The 18,321-nt window shown below is 36.7% G+C and overlaps 1 protein-coding gene across 16 annotated transcripts in view; it reads left to right on the top strand.

Moving 5' to 3' along the window:
• Window positions 1-17,827, top strand: part of LOC131669637 (heterogeneous nuclear ribonucleoprotein R-like) — a 30,543-nt gene extending 12,716 nt beyond the window's left edge. For 6 of the 16 annotated variants that reach the window (XM_058944648.1, XM_058944647.1, XM_058944651.1 and 3 more), the window contains 3 exons: window positions 563-711; window positions 4,549-4,711; window positions 7,172-17,827. In XM_058944648.1, the coding sequence (XP_058800631.1) occupies window positions 563-711; window positions 4,549-4,711; window positions 7,172-7,803 (944 nt within the window). In that variant the 3' untranslated portion in view covers window positions 7,804-17,827. Of the gene's footprint in view, window positions 1-562; window positions 712-2,998; window positions 3,255-4,548; window positions 4,721-5,370; window positions 6,491-7,109 lie in introns of those variants that run through there. The other 10 variants (XM_058944653.1, XM_058944652.1, XM_058944655.1 and 7 more) reach the window with 9 other exon arrangements.
• Window positions 17,828-18,321: the final 494 nt, after the last annotated feature.

Raw genomic sequence — 18,321 nt, 5'->3', positions numbered from 1 at the left:
ATTACTTAACTGTTAAAAATAAATCGATATTTCTGTTCTTTTTGATTTTGTTTGTGCTATGAGTTTTTGAGTTCTCTCTCAGTGGTTCTTTTACTATCAAAACATTTTTTTTTTCTGTTTGATATCAAAATGAATCTTTTTAGTCTACAGAAATCTTGACACATGAAAAAGTTGGATTTTATTAGAAAGCGACATCTTTTCCCGGCATGCTAATCGGTTTTATGTATTTGGTGCATCATTGCAAAGATAGGATTATTATCATTATTGTTACTTTGTTGTGTAAGGGAAATAGTGTGACGGAGCAACGGTGGTCGCTATCATTTTCGTAAAATTGTTTTTGTTTTACAAGTATTTAGTTGGTTTTGATTGCGATGTTTTAATTTAGTTTTTTATTTAAAAATTTACTTAGAATAATTAATTTTTTTGCATTTTTTCATGATTTGGCAACATTTGGTTTTTTTATTTATCAGGAAAAAAAAACTACAAATAATGTTGATGTTTTGTAACTCAATGGAGATTGATTTCTAAATTTTGGGTCTATTTGTAATGTGTGTTTTTATAGATTATGATTACGACTATTACGGTTACGGGGATTATCGAGGTGGCTACAGTGATCCATATTACGATGACTATTATCGATACGAAGATTACTATTTCGATTACGCGCCGCCTCCGCCACCTGCCAGAGGGAGAGGCAGGCAGCCTCAACCGGTGGGTCGCCATTTTTTAATCGTTTTTTTAATTTCATATGAAATTCGTTCTTTTATTGTTTATCATAGTTTTTAAAAATAATGATGATAATAATAATTAATTATCAGAACAATAATAATAATAACATTATTATTATTGTTATACACCGTAAAATTATCAAATTAGATGATAGGTAGTTTGATTGTGGCACAGTGTTCGCGGTATCCCATCATGTATTATTCACGTAATGTGTATCTGTTCATCTCCACTGTTTCCATGAAACTCACTTTCGATGAAACGTTTATTGGCACTACATCATCACTATACCGTATCTTTTTCTGTAATACACAAAGACACAATAGCTACTCTGCTAATTTTGTCATTTTCCACAAGGCATCTTACTCTGTCTCTATCTAAAATAATAATTTTCCATCAACTCTTGTACTTTTGTGTTCTAATTATACAAATTAGAATCATGCTTCTTACAAAAATCACCATAATGTATTTTTTTTACAGGTTAAAAATTTAACAAAGAAGTAGTATTTTTCCGTTTTATCATTTACTTTTAGTATATTTAACATCAAACGATCTAAATTCACCTCAATAACAATCAAGCCTGTGCGAGCAATTAACTTTGGCTATCGCTAGTTTAATAAAATTCATTGTTACTAGCTTTGTTCCAGTTTCCTCTAACTGGTGATTTGCAATCTAACACCAACAAGAAGTGCAATTTTTTTTCCACTTTTTATTCACGATTGACTAATCATTGCACACTAACCAGCACAAATTATATTTACACTGAGAAAATTAAGTAATTACCTTTTATAAAAATCACTTTTCAAATAAAAAAAAATTTTTTCAGTGTATATGTTACATTATGCAAACATGTCAATGTTTGGGATAAATTTAAATAAATGTAAGAATAATTATTGGTGTACTGTATGTAATACAGACTTTACACCACGGCAAAATTAAAAAACAAATCAATCTTTTCAAAGCACGGAGTACAAGAACATATGTAATAACTCATAAAATATACATTTTTAAATAGAGAAAATTTTCAATTGAATATTCTTACCATCTATAATAGTTTCAATTAAATAAAGAATGTGTTCGCGTAGAATAACAAACTGAATAAAGCTAAGAGAATGGAATGGATTAAGAATAAGTTTTATATTTATATTTCTGTGACGTACAATAATTAAAAAATATGGAATAGTATGATAATAGAATAGCACAGCGCACCAATAAAGAAATCACTAACTATCAAAATATCTTTCTATTGACGTTACTAACTTTTATTACCCGCCGACTCGAACACGCTGCCACTTTCAAATTGCTTGCGATTAAGATCATATCTGAGCCATGTTAGACCCCAAGAGAACGAGAGAGAGAGAGAGAAAGGTGCAAAATTTTTCAGCCGGGAAAGCGAATTGGAGAGAACTACGGGAAAAAGAAAGAGAGAGAGAGAGAGAGAGAGAGAGAGAGAGAGAGAGAGAGACCAAACTCAAAACCATAAAATAATATACAATACCAAATAAAATAATATACAATACCAAGTAAAATAATATACAGTACCAAGAACAAAATACTACATTTAAAAAAAATAGGCGTTTGCTTTAGATCAATCTACATTGCGAATAATTTTGATCCTTTCTTTCGTCAAAGTTTAAAGTCGAAACGTTTATGAGCTTGGATAAAATATTATTCACAGTGTAGATAATCAGGAATTGGCATTGCTTTCCTCCGAGAGAAACGAAAGTAACCATCTAATAATGTGATAACGCTTGCGTAACGTAGTAGTCGTAGCTTACGTTTTTTTGCAGGTGTAGCAGTTTGCCGAGGATAATGGAAAAAGGCGAGAGAAAGAGAGGGAGAGAGAGAGAGAGAGACAGTGAGAAAAAGGGGAGGGGGGAGAAAAAGAGAGACAAAGGGAGAGGGAGAGAGAGATGGTGGCAGCAAACGACTAACACTTATTTGTTTTCTATTTTACAGCCTTGTTGTCTCGTGGCTCGGATATGATATAACGATCTCACACACGCACACTCTCACCAACCATCGAGATAGGGTGGACGAATCATCCCCCTCTTTTTTTACCCGAGTTTGGTTTTCGAGAGAGTGATTGAGAGCGTGCGATCAACTTTTTCTCTTGGTCGTCAGTTCGATATTTTTTTTTGAATTTTTTGTTACAGGTCTCTTTTTCCATTCATTTGTCCACTTTACTTTTAATTTGTATTTTTGTTAATCATTTATTTGTTTTTTTTTGTGTGCACCAGTCAAACATCTTATAATTTTTTATGTTTCAAAGGGCAATACACTGAATTGTCGTGGAGTTTGAGGTATCAGGAGGAAAAGTTGCTCGACTTGACGGGGAGAGAGAAAGTAAACCATAGTCAGCATCCTAGAATTAACCACATATATAGAGTTGTTAGAGTGTGGCTATAGATTGGATTGAATAAAACATGAAATAAGCTTACGCTTTTTTTTATATTTTTGGATGCTATTAAGGAGCTAAGAGAGGTGCGAGATACGCTGGATAGAGGAAAGGGAACGATAAGAATCAAATATATAATAGAAAGATAAAGTGACTCGAAAAAGCAGAGTTGATAAAATACCATTAAAAATACATGAAAATAACTTTGTTTTTTTCGAGTAACTAAAAAAAAAGATAAACAGCTTGGGACACGCTTAACCGCTTTTTATCACTAGTCGCTTCGCTTACATATTAAAAAAAACATAGGCAAGAAAACGCTTATAACACGCTTACAATTTAGTTCACGCAGCTGCTAGTAAACTTTTTTATTTAGTTTTACGACGCATACCTCCGCACCGCTTATGATTTTGATGCTTCGCGCTTATGTACAACCCTCTATGCATATATATACCGCTTGTGATCTCCTTGCCGCTTGTACACGGGATTGTGCGCGAGCAATCGCTCACATTATGTGTCTCTAACATGCACAGGTTTTACCCCACCAACCCCTCTGCTATTGATGACAAGACTCTTTTATCTGTCGCACCATTTTCTATTTTCACCCCCACTCTCCCCCCCCCCCCCTTATTTCTTCTTCTTGTAATTGATCACTCGGCTAATCTGATCTCAATTGAATCGATCGCTTAGAAATGCGATATTGAATCGAAAAGTTTTTCAAACATTTTTTTCTTACATCAGATTGGCTTTTTGATTGGTGACAGGTTGTCTTGTTGAAACTCGAATCCGCGGATCTATAATGACAAAATTGATAGAGTTAAAAAAAAACATCGGTTTAAATAGTTTAAGATAATAACATTCGAAAAGATAAGATAGAATTAAAAATAAAAAAGAAAAAAAAAACAAAATAGGGCATTATTAACTATAGATTGCAGTGAGTTTTAAATATTAGCTTAAGACACTCGCGAAACAAGCAACGTTCATCTTTAAACGACGTGTTCGTACTAATTTTGAAATACATCCGAATTATTTAGAAAACTGAATGAGCTTTGTTTGTTGTATAATTTATAAAAAAAAAACTTACAGTTGGATCAAAAGAAAAAAAAATTGTAATTTTTCGAATTGACTAACAAAATTCTCCGCATCTAAACAGATCCACCTGTATCTTTTCGACACCTACAATTGGCATACAAGTAGCATTCATTGGAACGAGCGAGTGAGCGAGAGCATGTGAATCGAATGAATGAAAATTGAGCGAATGCAAAACAAAATTACAGGTTAAAATCTAAAAAAAAAAGAAAAAAAAGTAAAAAGAAAAAAAGAAAGAGAGAGACCCAGGCAAAAAGCAAAAACATTGAAAAAGTAAAGGAAAAATCGGTTAGTATAACGTATGGTGGTGTGTTGTTACTCTGTTCTCGACACGGCAGGCTGGACGTGGCCGTGGAGCGGCGGTGGCACGTGGCCGGGTCGGTGGCCCCCAAGCACGTGGGCCAGTTCGGGGGGCGCGCAACCCCGCAGCTTCAGGGGCCCGTGGGGCCCAACGGCCAGCCGCTCGTGGGGGGGTGGTCCGCGCCAAGGGAAGTTTACCAGGTGAGGATGGTCTGTATCCTAGGGACAAAACGTCCCTTTTTCTCTCTATTATTAGCTGTTTAAGCTTCACATCTCCTCTCTTCTTACTATTACTGTCTGTCTTTCATTCTTCTTCTCACTCAGAACAAATCAATCATCTCTCCTGTCTGTCCGCTCATCGTTTTTTTTACTCTCTCCTCCATGCTCGACTCGTTATTTATTTTTTCCTTTCATCACCTGTTTTTTCCTCACACCCCGTTTAACTTTGTCTCGTCTAAACCTGAACTTTAAGTGAGGTTGCGCAAAAGTGAACTTTCGTTTTTTTCCTTTTGATTTCCTTCAATGGAAAAGATTAATTGAGGAATGTATAATTCATCGCCATGTATTAACTAGAACGTAATGAAAAGCTTCTTTCTGTGAATAAAAGACGTAGATAAACCAATAAACTACTCAAAGCTCACTTCAAGTCAGAGTTTAAACGAAGCAAACGCACATCATTGAGAGACGTGCTTTGAAAATGAATACACTTTACAACGATGCGCTCGCTCTCAATGGTATGTCATGTGTATAGTTTTTAATAAGATAAATAAACGTAACACGAATTCCAATATAAAAAATAATTAAAAAAACAAGATGAAAAAAATACACGAAATATGATGTTAATCGCACTTCTCTCGTAGATTCGTAGATTGACACTGGCTTACTCGCTTCTTGCCATCGCAATAAGCTTCTCCTCGTTCCTTCATCCTCCGTCCAAGTTATATTACAAAAAACAAAAAAAAAATACATACACATCCTGCGTTACTCTGCGACTGAGCGACGATGTCACCTGCTGACTGACTGAGAATATGCGAGAAAAAGACCACCTACCATCACCATCGAAGTCTTCGAATCTCGTTTTCTCTCTCATTAAACATTTTTTTCCCTTTTTTTCATTTTGAATCATTTGTTCTGTACGACCGAGGTGACACCCCATTTCGACTTGATTAAAAGTAAGATAAGCCACGTTGTTCTCGTTCTGAATTTTGGCTCTCTAATTAATTAATTGATTAATATTAGAATTATATTGTTGAAAGTTTGAAGAAAAATTATTCTTTTATGTTTTTGTTTCGCGTTATATCGATTACGATAAAAAACAAGAAAATGTTGTTTTCTCTTTGTTTATAGTTTTTTCGTTTTGTTTTTTCGTTGCCGCTCCGAATGAATACGTGTGTTCATTGAGACTATTACATTCGGCGTTGTCTATATTTTGATGTGAATGTCAATACTGTTAAAGCAATGCAGAGTGTCGATCCCGCTTATCATGTACGTTGGTGTTTTCTTACCGAAGGGCACGCTGCATTGACCATGAATTTTGATATGTTTTTATAGTTGCAAACGGCATTATTGTATATGTATTTGTACAATTACTTAAAGGATTTTTTATAGAGGACAAACACTTTTGCAACTATAAAGATGCCTACATTTTTATAATAATAATAATAAATCAGTCAATTACAGACGCATGTGTCGGATACAAATGCAATAGTCTCGCAACAAAACAAAAAAAATAACAAAAAAAACCAAGTAAAGCGGAGGGTAACGAAAATGAATGAAAAGTGAAGAAAATTAAGTTTGAAATCGAAAGACTGATCTATGAGCCTTTTATAAGAGCCAAAATCGATGGCTATAAAAAAGAAACACGGGGTGTCTCTCGAGCGTCCCTTCGATAATGTGTAATCCTGGCGAATCGAGAGCAAGAAGTGTATTATAATAACGTGTTACATATTTATTATATCTAAGATTGACTTTCAATAAACATATTGAATTTGAATTTGCATAGTTTAAGTTCTTTTCCTCGTGGAGCAACGAAGAAACAAAGACAATGCTACATCTTGATCATCTATCCACGCAATGAGTTTCTTCATTGCTTCAAAAAAAAGTGACATACCCTGATAAATACAGTACAATTCAATTGGCATCAGAGTTTTTTTAGTTTCTACTTGAAGTAAAAAATTTATATTTAGCATTTTATTTTTCATCACGTTTATTGGCTAAGAGAATGCAATCAAATATCGAAACTTGGATGCCCGTTCCGAGAGTTTGATTCACTTTTGTTACTTCGATTGCCGTTGATCCTCCACAACAGCGGAGTGAATATTCTCTCGCGAACAACTGAATCATTACACTCGAGACACTGACACAAGAACGCGACAAATCCACGATCGAATGGATCAGACATTCGACAAAGGCAAATGAAAAGAGTGGATTGGTTGCGTAAAATAAAAGAAAAGCAATAAATAATGTTTGAAGAAAAAAAATCAAAGCAGAGAGAATGACAAAAGTCTGACGGAGTAATTTTCTGTCCTGCTTTCTTTGATTTCATCCACCCAACCCGATGACTGCGACCTGCGACTCATGGGATCGGGTGCATCCGCAGCAGGTAAGCGAAAGTTTGACGGGGGTCACCAGAACCAGGGGGAATCAAAGCGTCGCTTCCAGAGCAGCTGGGGGAACCAGCCCCTCGCCCAGCAGCCGCTGGGCGGCAACGCGTACGCAATGGCGAGTGTGAACGGTGGCAGCGGTGCCTCAGGCGGTGGCGCCTCAGGTGGTGGCAGCAACAACAGCGACGCGCAGTCCGGCCAAGCCCACGGCCAGAACGATCGCAGCGGCCAGCATGCGGCGAACGACGACGAGTGGTATCAGGACTCGTATCAGTCCTGGAGCTAAGCAACAAAACACTGCTCCACGCCCATGGATCAAAAGCAGCGTCGATCGGCCCCGCGCCGGGGCGATCGACGTCCACGCCAGCGCGACGACTGCGATCGGCTACCATCGACCTCGTCCACCACCACCATCATCACGACCACTACGATAACTACCGCTCCGTGTCTGCGTGCGTGAGTGTGTGCGAGTGTGCATGCGTGTGCGTGTGTCTGTTGCTGCTGCTGCTGTTGCTGCTGCTGCTGCTGCTGCTGCTGCTGCTGCCGCTGCTGCTGCTGCTACTGCTGCTTCTCTGCGTACAGAGTGCCAGATCGCGAGATTGTTATGTACAGAGAGAACGTGTCTTTGTTTTTCTTATCATCATTTTGCGTGAGCACCGGGCGAACGAGGAATTGAGAGAATTTTGTTGATTAGTTGATGCATATAACATTTACAGAGAGAAACGTACACACACCCCTACGCTGCGCGCCCTACTGCTGTGTTGTTGTGATGATCGTTAGTAAATCATGTACAGTATGTGTGTGTATATGTGCGCGCGCGTGTGTGTGTAAGTATGAGTGAGAGAGAGAGAGAGAGCGTGAGAGAGCGTGAGAGTGAGTGACAGAGTAAGAGAGTGAGAGAGTGAAAGTGATAATGATAATGTGCCACACTCTGGGACTTCGTGTATCTCTCCCATTGGAAGATCGCGCGTGATGATTATACATTTGTGTGACCGCCCACCCACCCCGAATGACAACGTTTACTAATTAATTAATAATTATATATATTTGAGAGAGAGAGAGAGAGAGAGAGAGAGAGAGAGAGAAAGAGAAAGAGAGAAAGAGGAATTACGCTCACTATGAGGATTTATCAATATATTGATGATTATGTGGATGGAATTATTATAATAATCTATTAACTAATTTACTATAACGACTATAAGTATAATACCACTTCTGCATTGTCACGTTCGTTTGAGAAACATATATTATATACTGTCAAGCGAAGATCTTAACGTTGATCGATCGGAGATATAATAGTATCATTCGGCTCACTTCACTCTCTTGGTGGAAAATTCGTTTTAACCGATCATCAATGTCGAGAAACTTGCACGATTGGCTCGTTTATTGCCGTTTAGCGACGATTGACACACGAACGCTTCTTCCTCCACTTACGCCAAGTCTCTTGACCTCTTTCCCAAGTTGCAATTGAGTAATTTCGACGTTCGTATATGCGCGCCCCCAAAGAGCGACGGAGACTTGTGGCAAGGAGATGAAAAACGGAGAGAGCGAGCAAAGTGTTTGGTCGTTGATTTAACATCGTCGAGAGAAACACACCGAATTTCGCGATAACGTCGCGCATTTTTCGAACGCTTACTAAGTTATTTCTTTATTATTATCTTTTGGTGTTAAAGTTCTTTGAAATTAATTTTTTGTTCGTCGTTTCTCGGGTAAAAAAAAAAGATAAGCGACGCGAAGCGAACTTTTCTTAAATTTAATCGTTGTGTTTTTATTGTATGTAAGCGAGCGAGAGAAAGAGAAATGGAGAGAAAGAAGTAAGGACGAGGTAGTAGAAAATAAAAAATTTTATAACGGACGGTGATAAGGCAGACAAGACACGGGATTCGCGCGGAAAAAACGCGGCGAGCGAAATTCTCGCGAGATCCATGCAAGACTCACGTGAATTTCGGTCGGAAGGTTAATTGCCAGCGGCTTCGGCGAGTGTGTGCTGGAGTATATAGATATATATATATATATATATATATATTTACACACACATATTCATATATACATGTGTGTGTATGCGAAACATTTTCGACACGAGAATCCAAAATATTTGTACTTTGCTATACATCTCTTTAGAACTGTCGAAATTTTCTCCCAAAAAGAAAGTTAGTTAAATTTGTACAGTAGGATATCAGAGAATGAATTTCGGCGCACACTCGTCCGTAATCATCGCGGAATTTCCACTTCTAAGCTAGTCCACTTTTCCGCGCGAGAATGCGAGTTTTGCGATAGGTTCGACATTTAGGGCGCGATGTGTTGTTTTCTTGTATTTTTCTCTTTGTTTCAACAATTATTCATTGAACTTGAAAAAGTTCGAGAGTTTTTAAGACACGAAGGTAGAAAAAAATAAAGAAGACGACGACGTCAAGTTGGCGGGAGTTAAGAGAGAGCGAGTGACGATAAGTGTGCTCCTGTGTGTAATAACGTATGCGTGAAGCGCGCCAAGCGCAACTAGACCTTCTATTGTTGGTCTATAAATGTGTACAGTCAGTGAAACTATTATTATTAAGGGTCAGGCGATTATGAAGTAGCGCAGAAGAAAAAAAAAGAAGTGAGAAAGCGCGATAGAGTTTTGTGCGTTTAAACGAGAGATTTTTAATGAGGGAGAAAAATAAATAATGCCGAAGAGTCGTGCGACGGGAGAAAAAGCGGATTCGATCGTAAAACGAAATGCAAAAATAAGGCTACGAGAATTAAATAAATAAAAAGTAAAAAGTGAGAGATATTAACCGAGCGCGTAAGACGCGTTCGTTAAAACACGAGTTTTAGTCGTCTCTGCGAACGGTGTCTCCGCGGGGTTCGTTCGATACTGTTTTTCTTCTTATGTTTTTTTTATTAATGAATACGTTGAAGAATAGTGAGAAGGACAATGGAATGGTCGAAAGAAAAAGGGAAAGTTCTCTTCGTCGAGGTACTCGACCTTTTTCTTTTATTTTTTGGAGTTGATGATCGGGCCAAGGGTTGTTGTTTTTTATTTTGGCTGAGCTTTGGAATGGTCGGAAAAGCCACAACAGAAGGAAAACCCACTTGTACATTTTAAAAAAAAGTGTAAGCTTTTTTCACGCGACTGAGGAAAAAAGACTTAGAAAAGTAAGCCTCACGAGGAAAAAAAAACGCCACGCAGTACCCAAGTAACGAGACAACTCGTCTTCAAAATTCTCCTTCCTTCATTCATATTTTTTTCGGATATTTCTTTTTTTGGCAAGTTCATTTTTTTTTGATAAATCACGCGTTAAGTTATGTTTATTGTAAATTCTCGAGACGCGTTTCTTTTCGGTTATTGAAAAAACAGTTTGTAAAGAAGGAGGAGAGAGAGAGTCGGTTGAGATAGAGTTTCGATAGCAAAGTAAGAAGGCAATGGCACGACAGTGAGAAACTTTTGAAAAAGGTGCGCCATCGAGTTTTTTTTGTAATTTTGAAAAGAAAGTAATAAGTAAAATTAAATTTAAAATAGTGACGAGCGGTATAGCCACGACGGCTGCCGCTCGCGTTGTTTGTATATGTTTTTTTGATATAATTTTAACGAAAAAAAAATCTTGTTTATTCTATTAGTTTTTTAAAGAAAAGTAAAAAAAGTCACTTTACACGATCGACATACCGAATCGTCATGTTTTTTTTTGATATGTGCAAAAATCCTACAGACTGTAATGAAGAAAAAACCCGTTTCAAATTTCTCAGCCCCTGGACCTTTAAAAAGCAATAACGATTTCGATGCACACCCACGTAGACGAAAAACACAAGACGCAATAACGAAAGGATCGGTTACGGAAAAGAGGTAGAGAAAGAGAGAGACAGAGAGAGGGATAGAGAGAACAGTATAGGACGGAAGCATACTTACAAATGGATTAATATTCGGGTTCAGAATTGCGGGAAATAAAAAGACAGGATTTTCAAGATAAAAGCGACAATGATAGGTTACACCAAAATAATAATAATCACAGATTGTGTGAAAAAGCACGCGTACACGCAAACATTAATTATTTCACTCATGCATGTTGCATCGATTTGTTAAAAAAAAATTTGGTCGAAAAGTTCATTTTTCATGTTTTATTCTTATTGTTGTATGCGTCGCCAAATTCTTTTTTGATTCGATGTGGCTCATATGAGCTTTAAGTTTGTTCCTTTCAAAGAGCAACATTCAAATATTTTGAAAAGATTGTTCGTTAGATCGACTTTTCGAAAGTATTGCTTGTATTGTGGAGTGAAGTTTCCATATTATAACAACATAATAACCCGTAACGATCCATAATAAAAGAACATAATGAAATACTCCAGCCAGCAATAGAACTTTCGAACAATCGGCTCAGTCGTAAGAGTTCCACTCCACGGAAAACTTAAAAAACTCAAGGCTCTTTGAAAAGGGGGGGGGGAAACTTAAAGCCCAACACACTACCCACAATAGGCCGTGGATTTAAAAAAGTAAATCGTTTTGAAAACCCGAGCGAGCGAGCGAGCGTAAGGAAAGTGGTTTTGAGCGAGAACGAGATTAAAAATTATGAAACATACCACACATAGCAAAACAAAAAAATAATAAACGACAAGAAAACATTGAACCCGGAATAAAAAACCGAGACAAAAACCATGAACAGACAAATCAACAGAAACACACACGATACACAAGGACACACGTATACACATTATTTTTGAGTGTTGAGACTCGTTGTTATTGTTAGCCTGTTAGTTAATTAGTAAGCAAGAGAGAAAGAGTTGTAAGTGCGGGCTGTAGTTGGTCCCTTGTCCCTGGAGAGCCCAGACGCGCCCTCCCCCTGTTCTGGAGATTATCTGCGTTTACTGAAGCTTCAATTTTTATTTCTTTCTTTTTCTATTAAAAATAATTTTATTTTTCCCTTTTTTTGTATTCAATCATATTATCGAACGATGGCAAAGACATAAATAACCAACTGCGTTGATGAAACTTGATTGAATCGAATCGTAGAATCATGGTGTATACACAAAAAAAAGAGTACAATAAAGCCATTAGAAATATGAACAATAGGCGTGGCAAGTTTTCATTTCTTTTTTCCGTTCATTTGGCATAACAACGCGCACAACATACACACATACACACGCACGTACACTCAGTCCATCAATAGTTTCTTCAACTTTTTATGCAATAGACAACCATCTCCAAGAGCACACGCGCACATAGTAATAATATGGTTCACTGGATTATCGAAACCCCCGGCAAACTATGCTAAAAAAGCAACAACAGCACAATATACAATAGTATACCTGCAACTAATAAAACAAACATCATTGGTAAACAACTTCCCTTACACCGGTAATCACATACAGTTTTTTCCTTAGAAGTATGAACAGCGTTGATTAAAACTCAAGCACATACAGTAAACAAAAGAAAATGTATACATTGTGACGACAAAAAGACCGATTACGGATTTTTGTTTTGTTTCTTAACAAGAGCGCGCGTTAGTATCAGCAAAGACGCTGCAAAAAAGTAACTAAAATTGAAAATAAATATATGACAATAAGATCGATAGAGAGAGAATAAAAAAAGAGCAATGACAAAAAAAAAGAACCGAAACTATGATACGACGATTGAAAATAGAGAAAAAGAATAAACAAAATGTCTGAGAAAAAAATCATGAACATTCGAAAGGGGAACACGCAAATTGAGAGAGTCGATGATCTTGTTGATGAAAAAGATTTTAAAAATTAGCTATTTGAAGAGTTGCCAACTGTTAAGATCAGATAACGACGACCGACAAAAAGTTAAAAAAGGTGTCTGGACACGCGATGATCGCTGTTACTCGCGAAGCCTCTTTTTTTTATTATTTATGAGCATATTTTGTTAATCTTTATTCACGTTTTTTGTACTAGGACTAATATTATTTCTTCCCTCGCGGACGTCGAGCGCGCGAAATGAAACATTTTTTTGTAACTTTCATATTCTTTCCAGAACTTTTATTACTTTTATTGCTATTATTAATTGTGACCTCTATTATGTTTTGTCTTTTTTTCTAATTTTATTAACTATTGAAATGGAAACGAAGTACAAGTGGAAAAAATGACGACGCGCGTTCGACGATCGCGTAGCTAGGTAATCACATTCTAGTAGTTTTTAATGATGATTTTTTTTTGTAAAAGTATAATATTGAGAGAGAAAGAGAAATCCCCAACCCCCGTTTTCTTCTTTTAAGGATATAATCGATACATCGACACTCGGACGGCCGAAACATCGAACGGGCAGGCAAAAATATATAGCAAAAGAAAATATAAAAAAAATGTAATTGCTGAATTCGAATGGATTGTAACGCTAAAGTTTTAAAATAGGCAATAGGCATTATGGAATAATAAGAAAAAAAAATGTTATTAAACAAGTAAGTCAATATAAGCAGCTTTTTAAAATGAAAAAAAAAAAAATAAAAGTAATCGATTTTTCGAAAAGGGAAAGAGGAAGCGTAACAGAGGGAAACGGGAATGTGAATGAGAGATATAGGATGAGCGCGAGAGTTGAAAAAGGCGAGAAGGAGAGAACAATAGGAAAATTTTTCGCCCCCACAACCAATACTCACAGACAAAAAGCACAAAAAAAGCTCAACCTGCGATCAATTGGCACTGAAATTTTTGAACATGAAAAAACAACTCTATGTCGGCGAAATAAACGAAACACGTGACAACAAAAACAACAATGAAGCAACAAATTTCAAAAAAACAAGGCGAAAAAATCTTTTCTCTTTACGTTTTTTCTTTTGAATAATCGAACTACTACTTAGGTAATCCTCAATGTCCCTACCGTAATTTTTTGGAATTTGCATTACACCTCCATTTTTATCCCCCTTTTCCTTTCTTTCTAACCTCCTTGAGCCTTGAACACAACCAGTTTCCCCAGCCATAATTATGGAGAGAGAAAAATTTACCCAATTCCCTTAATCCCCGTATTTATATAAAGGCATAATATTCGAGGATATGATAATATTAATATTAACACAATACAATAAGGTTGAATATTCGCTAATATCATATTGAGTGGGTTTTTGTGAAATGAATAATATTCCAATATTAAACGATTAAAAAAATGTTAAAAAAAATTCTGATCTTTGTCCGAGATAGAGAGAAAAAAAGTGAGAGCGAGAGATTAATTTTTAATCGTGGAATGAAAGCGAAGATTGAAACATCAGAACGATGAGAGAGTGGATATTTAGTAGAAAAATTTTTGAAACAACAAATAAATAATGAGTTAATCACGCGTATGGATAATAATGTAATCGTGTAAGTAAACAAAAATGCATCAAAAATTGAATGTAACCCATTGAGAAAAACATCAAGTCAATTGATTTTCGTCGAAATTTCATTGTATAAGGCACATTATATCTATCTATGGTATTTTTTAGAAAACAGAGACGGCGTGTGTCGATGCTGCGATGAAAGAGATATAAAGAAAGCGTTCGATGTTTTTTTCGAGATTTATATGGAATGGAAAAGAAAGTGCGTGCAAAAGAAAGCGAAGATTATGTGGGCAAAGAGAGCGGGCGAGAGACTGTTTTTTTTCGACGTGAAAGTCACCACTTACCCCCGGATAATAAGGCAATGAACAATCAAAATTCTTTTTTATAGACGGATGTTTGATGAATTCGGTCGAAATTGATATATTTATATATTTTTATACGTCAAAATTTTATATAGAAGAAATTAGCGTTGCTTTGTTAAAATTAGAAAGATAAATGAAAAACAAAAAAATTACAAAAAATTACAAAAAAAAATAACGATAACCAATTTGTGATCGGCGATATGTGATTTCGTGACTTTTGTATCTGCGCTCAAAATTGAATAAAGGAACACACATTACACAGAAAAGAAAGCTACATGATATATCTCCATTTGTGAAAAGCAAGAAAAATTAAAGGAAAAGTGGTCTTGGAAAGATAAGAACGATTTTCCGACTTGATGTGCTGGCGTATGAACGTACTGTACTGGCTTTGATATGGATTTCGCTTTGAGTCTGATTTGGAAAGGATTGAGAATGAGAGCTTCTGCGAGAGAAAGAGAGAAAGAGAGAGAGAGAGAGAGAGAGAGAGAGAGAGTGAGAGAGAAATGGGGGGGGGGGCGAGAGGCGCCGAATTGTCGTCGCTCGGAAAATGCGCCCGATGGCGGAGGCAGTTCACGGTGACACGAGACTTTAGACTGATCTTGTAGGTGTACTAGCGTTAAACGTGATCTTTTTTAAATAAAGTAAACGAAAGGAAAAGAAAACGACGTTATGAACGTGTATAAAATCTCTTTGAGGGGCCGCGGCCGCGTCGCGCGGCGTCGACGGAGTCGCTTACGCCCGTCGCTTTCTCGCTCTTTTCTTGTACAGCTTCGGGAAATCGGCCAGAGCAACGAAATTGCACTCCCCGCCCGCCGTTGCCGCCTCGCCGGACTCGCAGCCACATCCGAGCCTCTCCCACTTGTTCTTGTTGTCACTCTTGTATTTTTACCGTTTCTTTGACTTTGTTGATTAGTTCTCGAAAAGACGAAAAATTGACGGGGAGGCTCGCTCCGGGAACGGCGATATTCGGACACTCGCAGAACCGAGCATCGAAATTCGTAGAAAATTGTTTTGGCAGTCGCGAGGCGCTCGTGGGAGAGGAGTGAGAAAGATTCGGTGATTTTTTTATTGTTGACGCTTGAAGCACTCCGGCGCGCGTCGATGCGCCAGACGCGGCGCACTCGCATCTTTTTATATATTTTTCTCTGTTTTTTCTATATTAATAATTATTAATTCTTTCTCTAGGGAATAAATATATTGAATAAATGTGTAATGGTTAAATGGTTATACGCAGGCACTGTGCGCTGACTTAAGCCATGATCCAAGTTTTTTTTTTCGCGCGACTTTACTTCGCACACGATAAACACCCAAACTTCACTCATCAATTTTCCCTTTTGTTCTTCCGACGAAACAGATTTATACGACAGACGCATCCTCGGGATAATCTCACACTCACACAGATTAGTCGGAATTGGTTCTTTCAGTCTGACAAATTTCTTTTGCGTTATCGATTTTGAGGGCGATCATCAGAGAAAACGGATTGGAGAAAGATGTTTCAAAACAGCCAGATACAAAATTTTGTTTGTAAATGCACAGTGGAAAGTGAGAGCGAGAGAGAGAGAGAGAGAGAGAGAGAGAGAGAGGAAATACACGGTTGGAAAGACTCTCCTTTTTTTTGTAATTCGTGCGCTCGCGTGCGCGTGAACATGGTTTATTATATATTTCGTGGGTCCCGTTGACACAATTATGAATTCACGTTGATATTTTTTTTAGGCATGCGAAATGCGTGCGCTTTTTTTAATTATATATAAATATATTATATATTATATTCCTGCGGATATGCATTTTTTTGTGAGGTGATATGTTATTATTTAGCGGTATATTATTAGTGATGATTTATAAACGAAGAGAGAGAATAGAGCGCGCGAGGGAATATGAGTGAGTGCGAGAGAGTGTGAGTTACTTGAAAGTAAACAGACAAATAAGCACTGATTTGGATTCTTAAGATGCAGAGAAAAAAATCTAACGAATTATCACGTACAGAGGAGTTACTTTATTATAACTCGAAAAGTATAAAAAACGGATCAGCGAAATTGTGCGTTTATTGTAAATTTTGTATCATTTATAACATTATATTATTATGCGGCTTTTATCATTAAAACAGATATGCAAATTGAAAGCAAGAAAAAATGTTAAAAAAAATTATAAGAAGATTTTTAACGACAGGTTAATCGCAACAAAATATGTAGGCACGATATTATATTATATAGAGGAAAATGATGCATTCGACGACGAAAGTGTAATAATCTAACTAAAGGCATAGTTTTAAATCGAAGGTTAATGAAGATAACAGAAAAATCCGATGTTTCGTAACAATTGTATAATCGAGAGAGAGAGAGAGAGAAAGAGAGAGAGAAAGAGAGACAGAGAGACAGTTCCGCGCCACGCTCCGTGTCAGCTCCACCAATTTAGTATATGAATCCAAAAAGTGGAGAGAACGATAGAACGATGCAAAGAATACGAGAGGGAAGGATTTCAAACGAGGGAAGAATGATAACGAGCAGGAGACAGCGAAATTTTACTTTGTTTTATTATTTTCCATATCGCGATAATCTAACCAGCAGTACATTTCTTTTCATCATTGTTTCTTTAATAATTATATATCCAAACAAAAGCGAAAGTACGAAAGAAAAGCAAGGAGAGCACACAAACACATGGAATAACACAGTGAACACGTTTGAAAGAATATATATACTCCGAATGAATTGAATATTTACACTCAAGCCCTCTTTTTTACATGCGCAATCGATAACAATATTATTATAATCTTAATGTTTTCTTGCAGAAATGAATTAAAAAGCGACTTTGTAATCTACTGTTTTTTTTTCTTTTTTTCTTTTGTAAACGGCATTATAATCAGCTACCGATTGCTTTGCTTTCCTTTCTTCTTTACTTTGTTTTTTTTTTTATAATTTTTCCGCAATTTTAAAATGTTGCCCCTCCCCCTAATTTTAGTGTGAACGTAGTTAAACATAATAATTATAAACCATGAATTTGAGGAAAAATAAAATAAAACAGCGTTGAACATAATGGTTCCTTTTCGAGCTAGGAGCTTGATTTAAAGTGTCAAAGATTTTGTGTATGACCAGATGTATTCTACATGTCTCAATAAACAGTTGTATGTGAATTACCTTTCTTAATGGCTGAGTTTTTATTTCGTCTTATCCTCTGATTCCTCTAATGTCTCAATGACTCCTTATTCCCTTTTACAATTCGCTCACCTCATCTGCAATCTTAATTAGCGCAGTTTTGATAATTAGTCAATTTTTACACAATATCGATGTACAACTAGTGTAAGAATTCATTCTAGTTAATAATTGTTCGTCTTCGATCATTGTAATTGCAAAAATTTTTGCATGATGAATAGTTGATTTGTACTCGTCAGCGGAAGAACTTGCCCTGAAAGTAAACGAAAAGCAGAAAAAAAAATGTTCGTGCAAAGCAGACGCTTGATGACATTATTGCATACTTTGCATACAAATGTAGCATAGAGTACATAATACGCGAGCAATAGCTTTCATAGTTTTGCGAGTATGCGTCAGAAATCGACCAGTGCAAGAGTATAGAGTGAGTCCACGCGATGGAACGATCGAACAGGCATGCGCTGACTAGCA

Source organism: Phymastichus coffea, unplaced genomic scaffold (genome assembly GCF_024137745.1).
Source record: "Phymastichus coffea isolate CEN01 unplaced genomic scaffold, Cenicafe_Pcof_1.1 PCOF00095, whole genome shotgun sequence".
Classification (NCBI taxonomy): Eukaryota; Metazoa; Arthropoda; class Insecta; order Hymenoptera; family Eulophidae; genus Phymastichus; species Phymastichus coffea.
The sequence above is the reverse complement of the archived record's forward strand: the minus strand, read 5'-3'. Positions and strand labels throughout refer to the sequence as shown.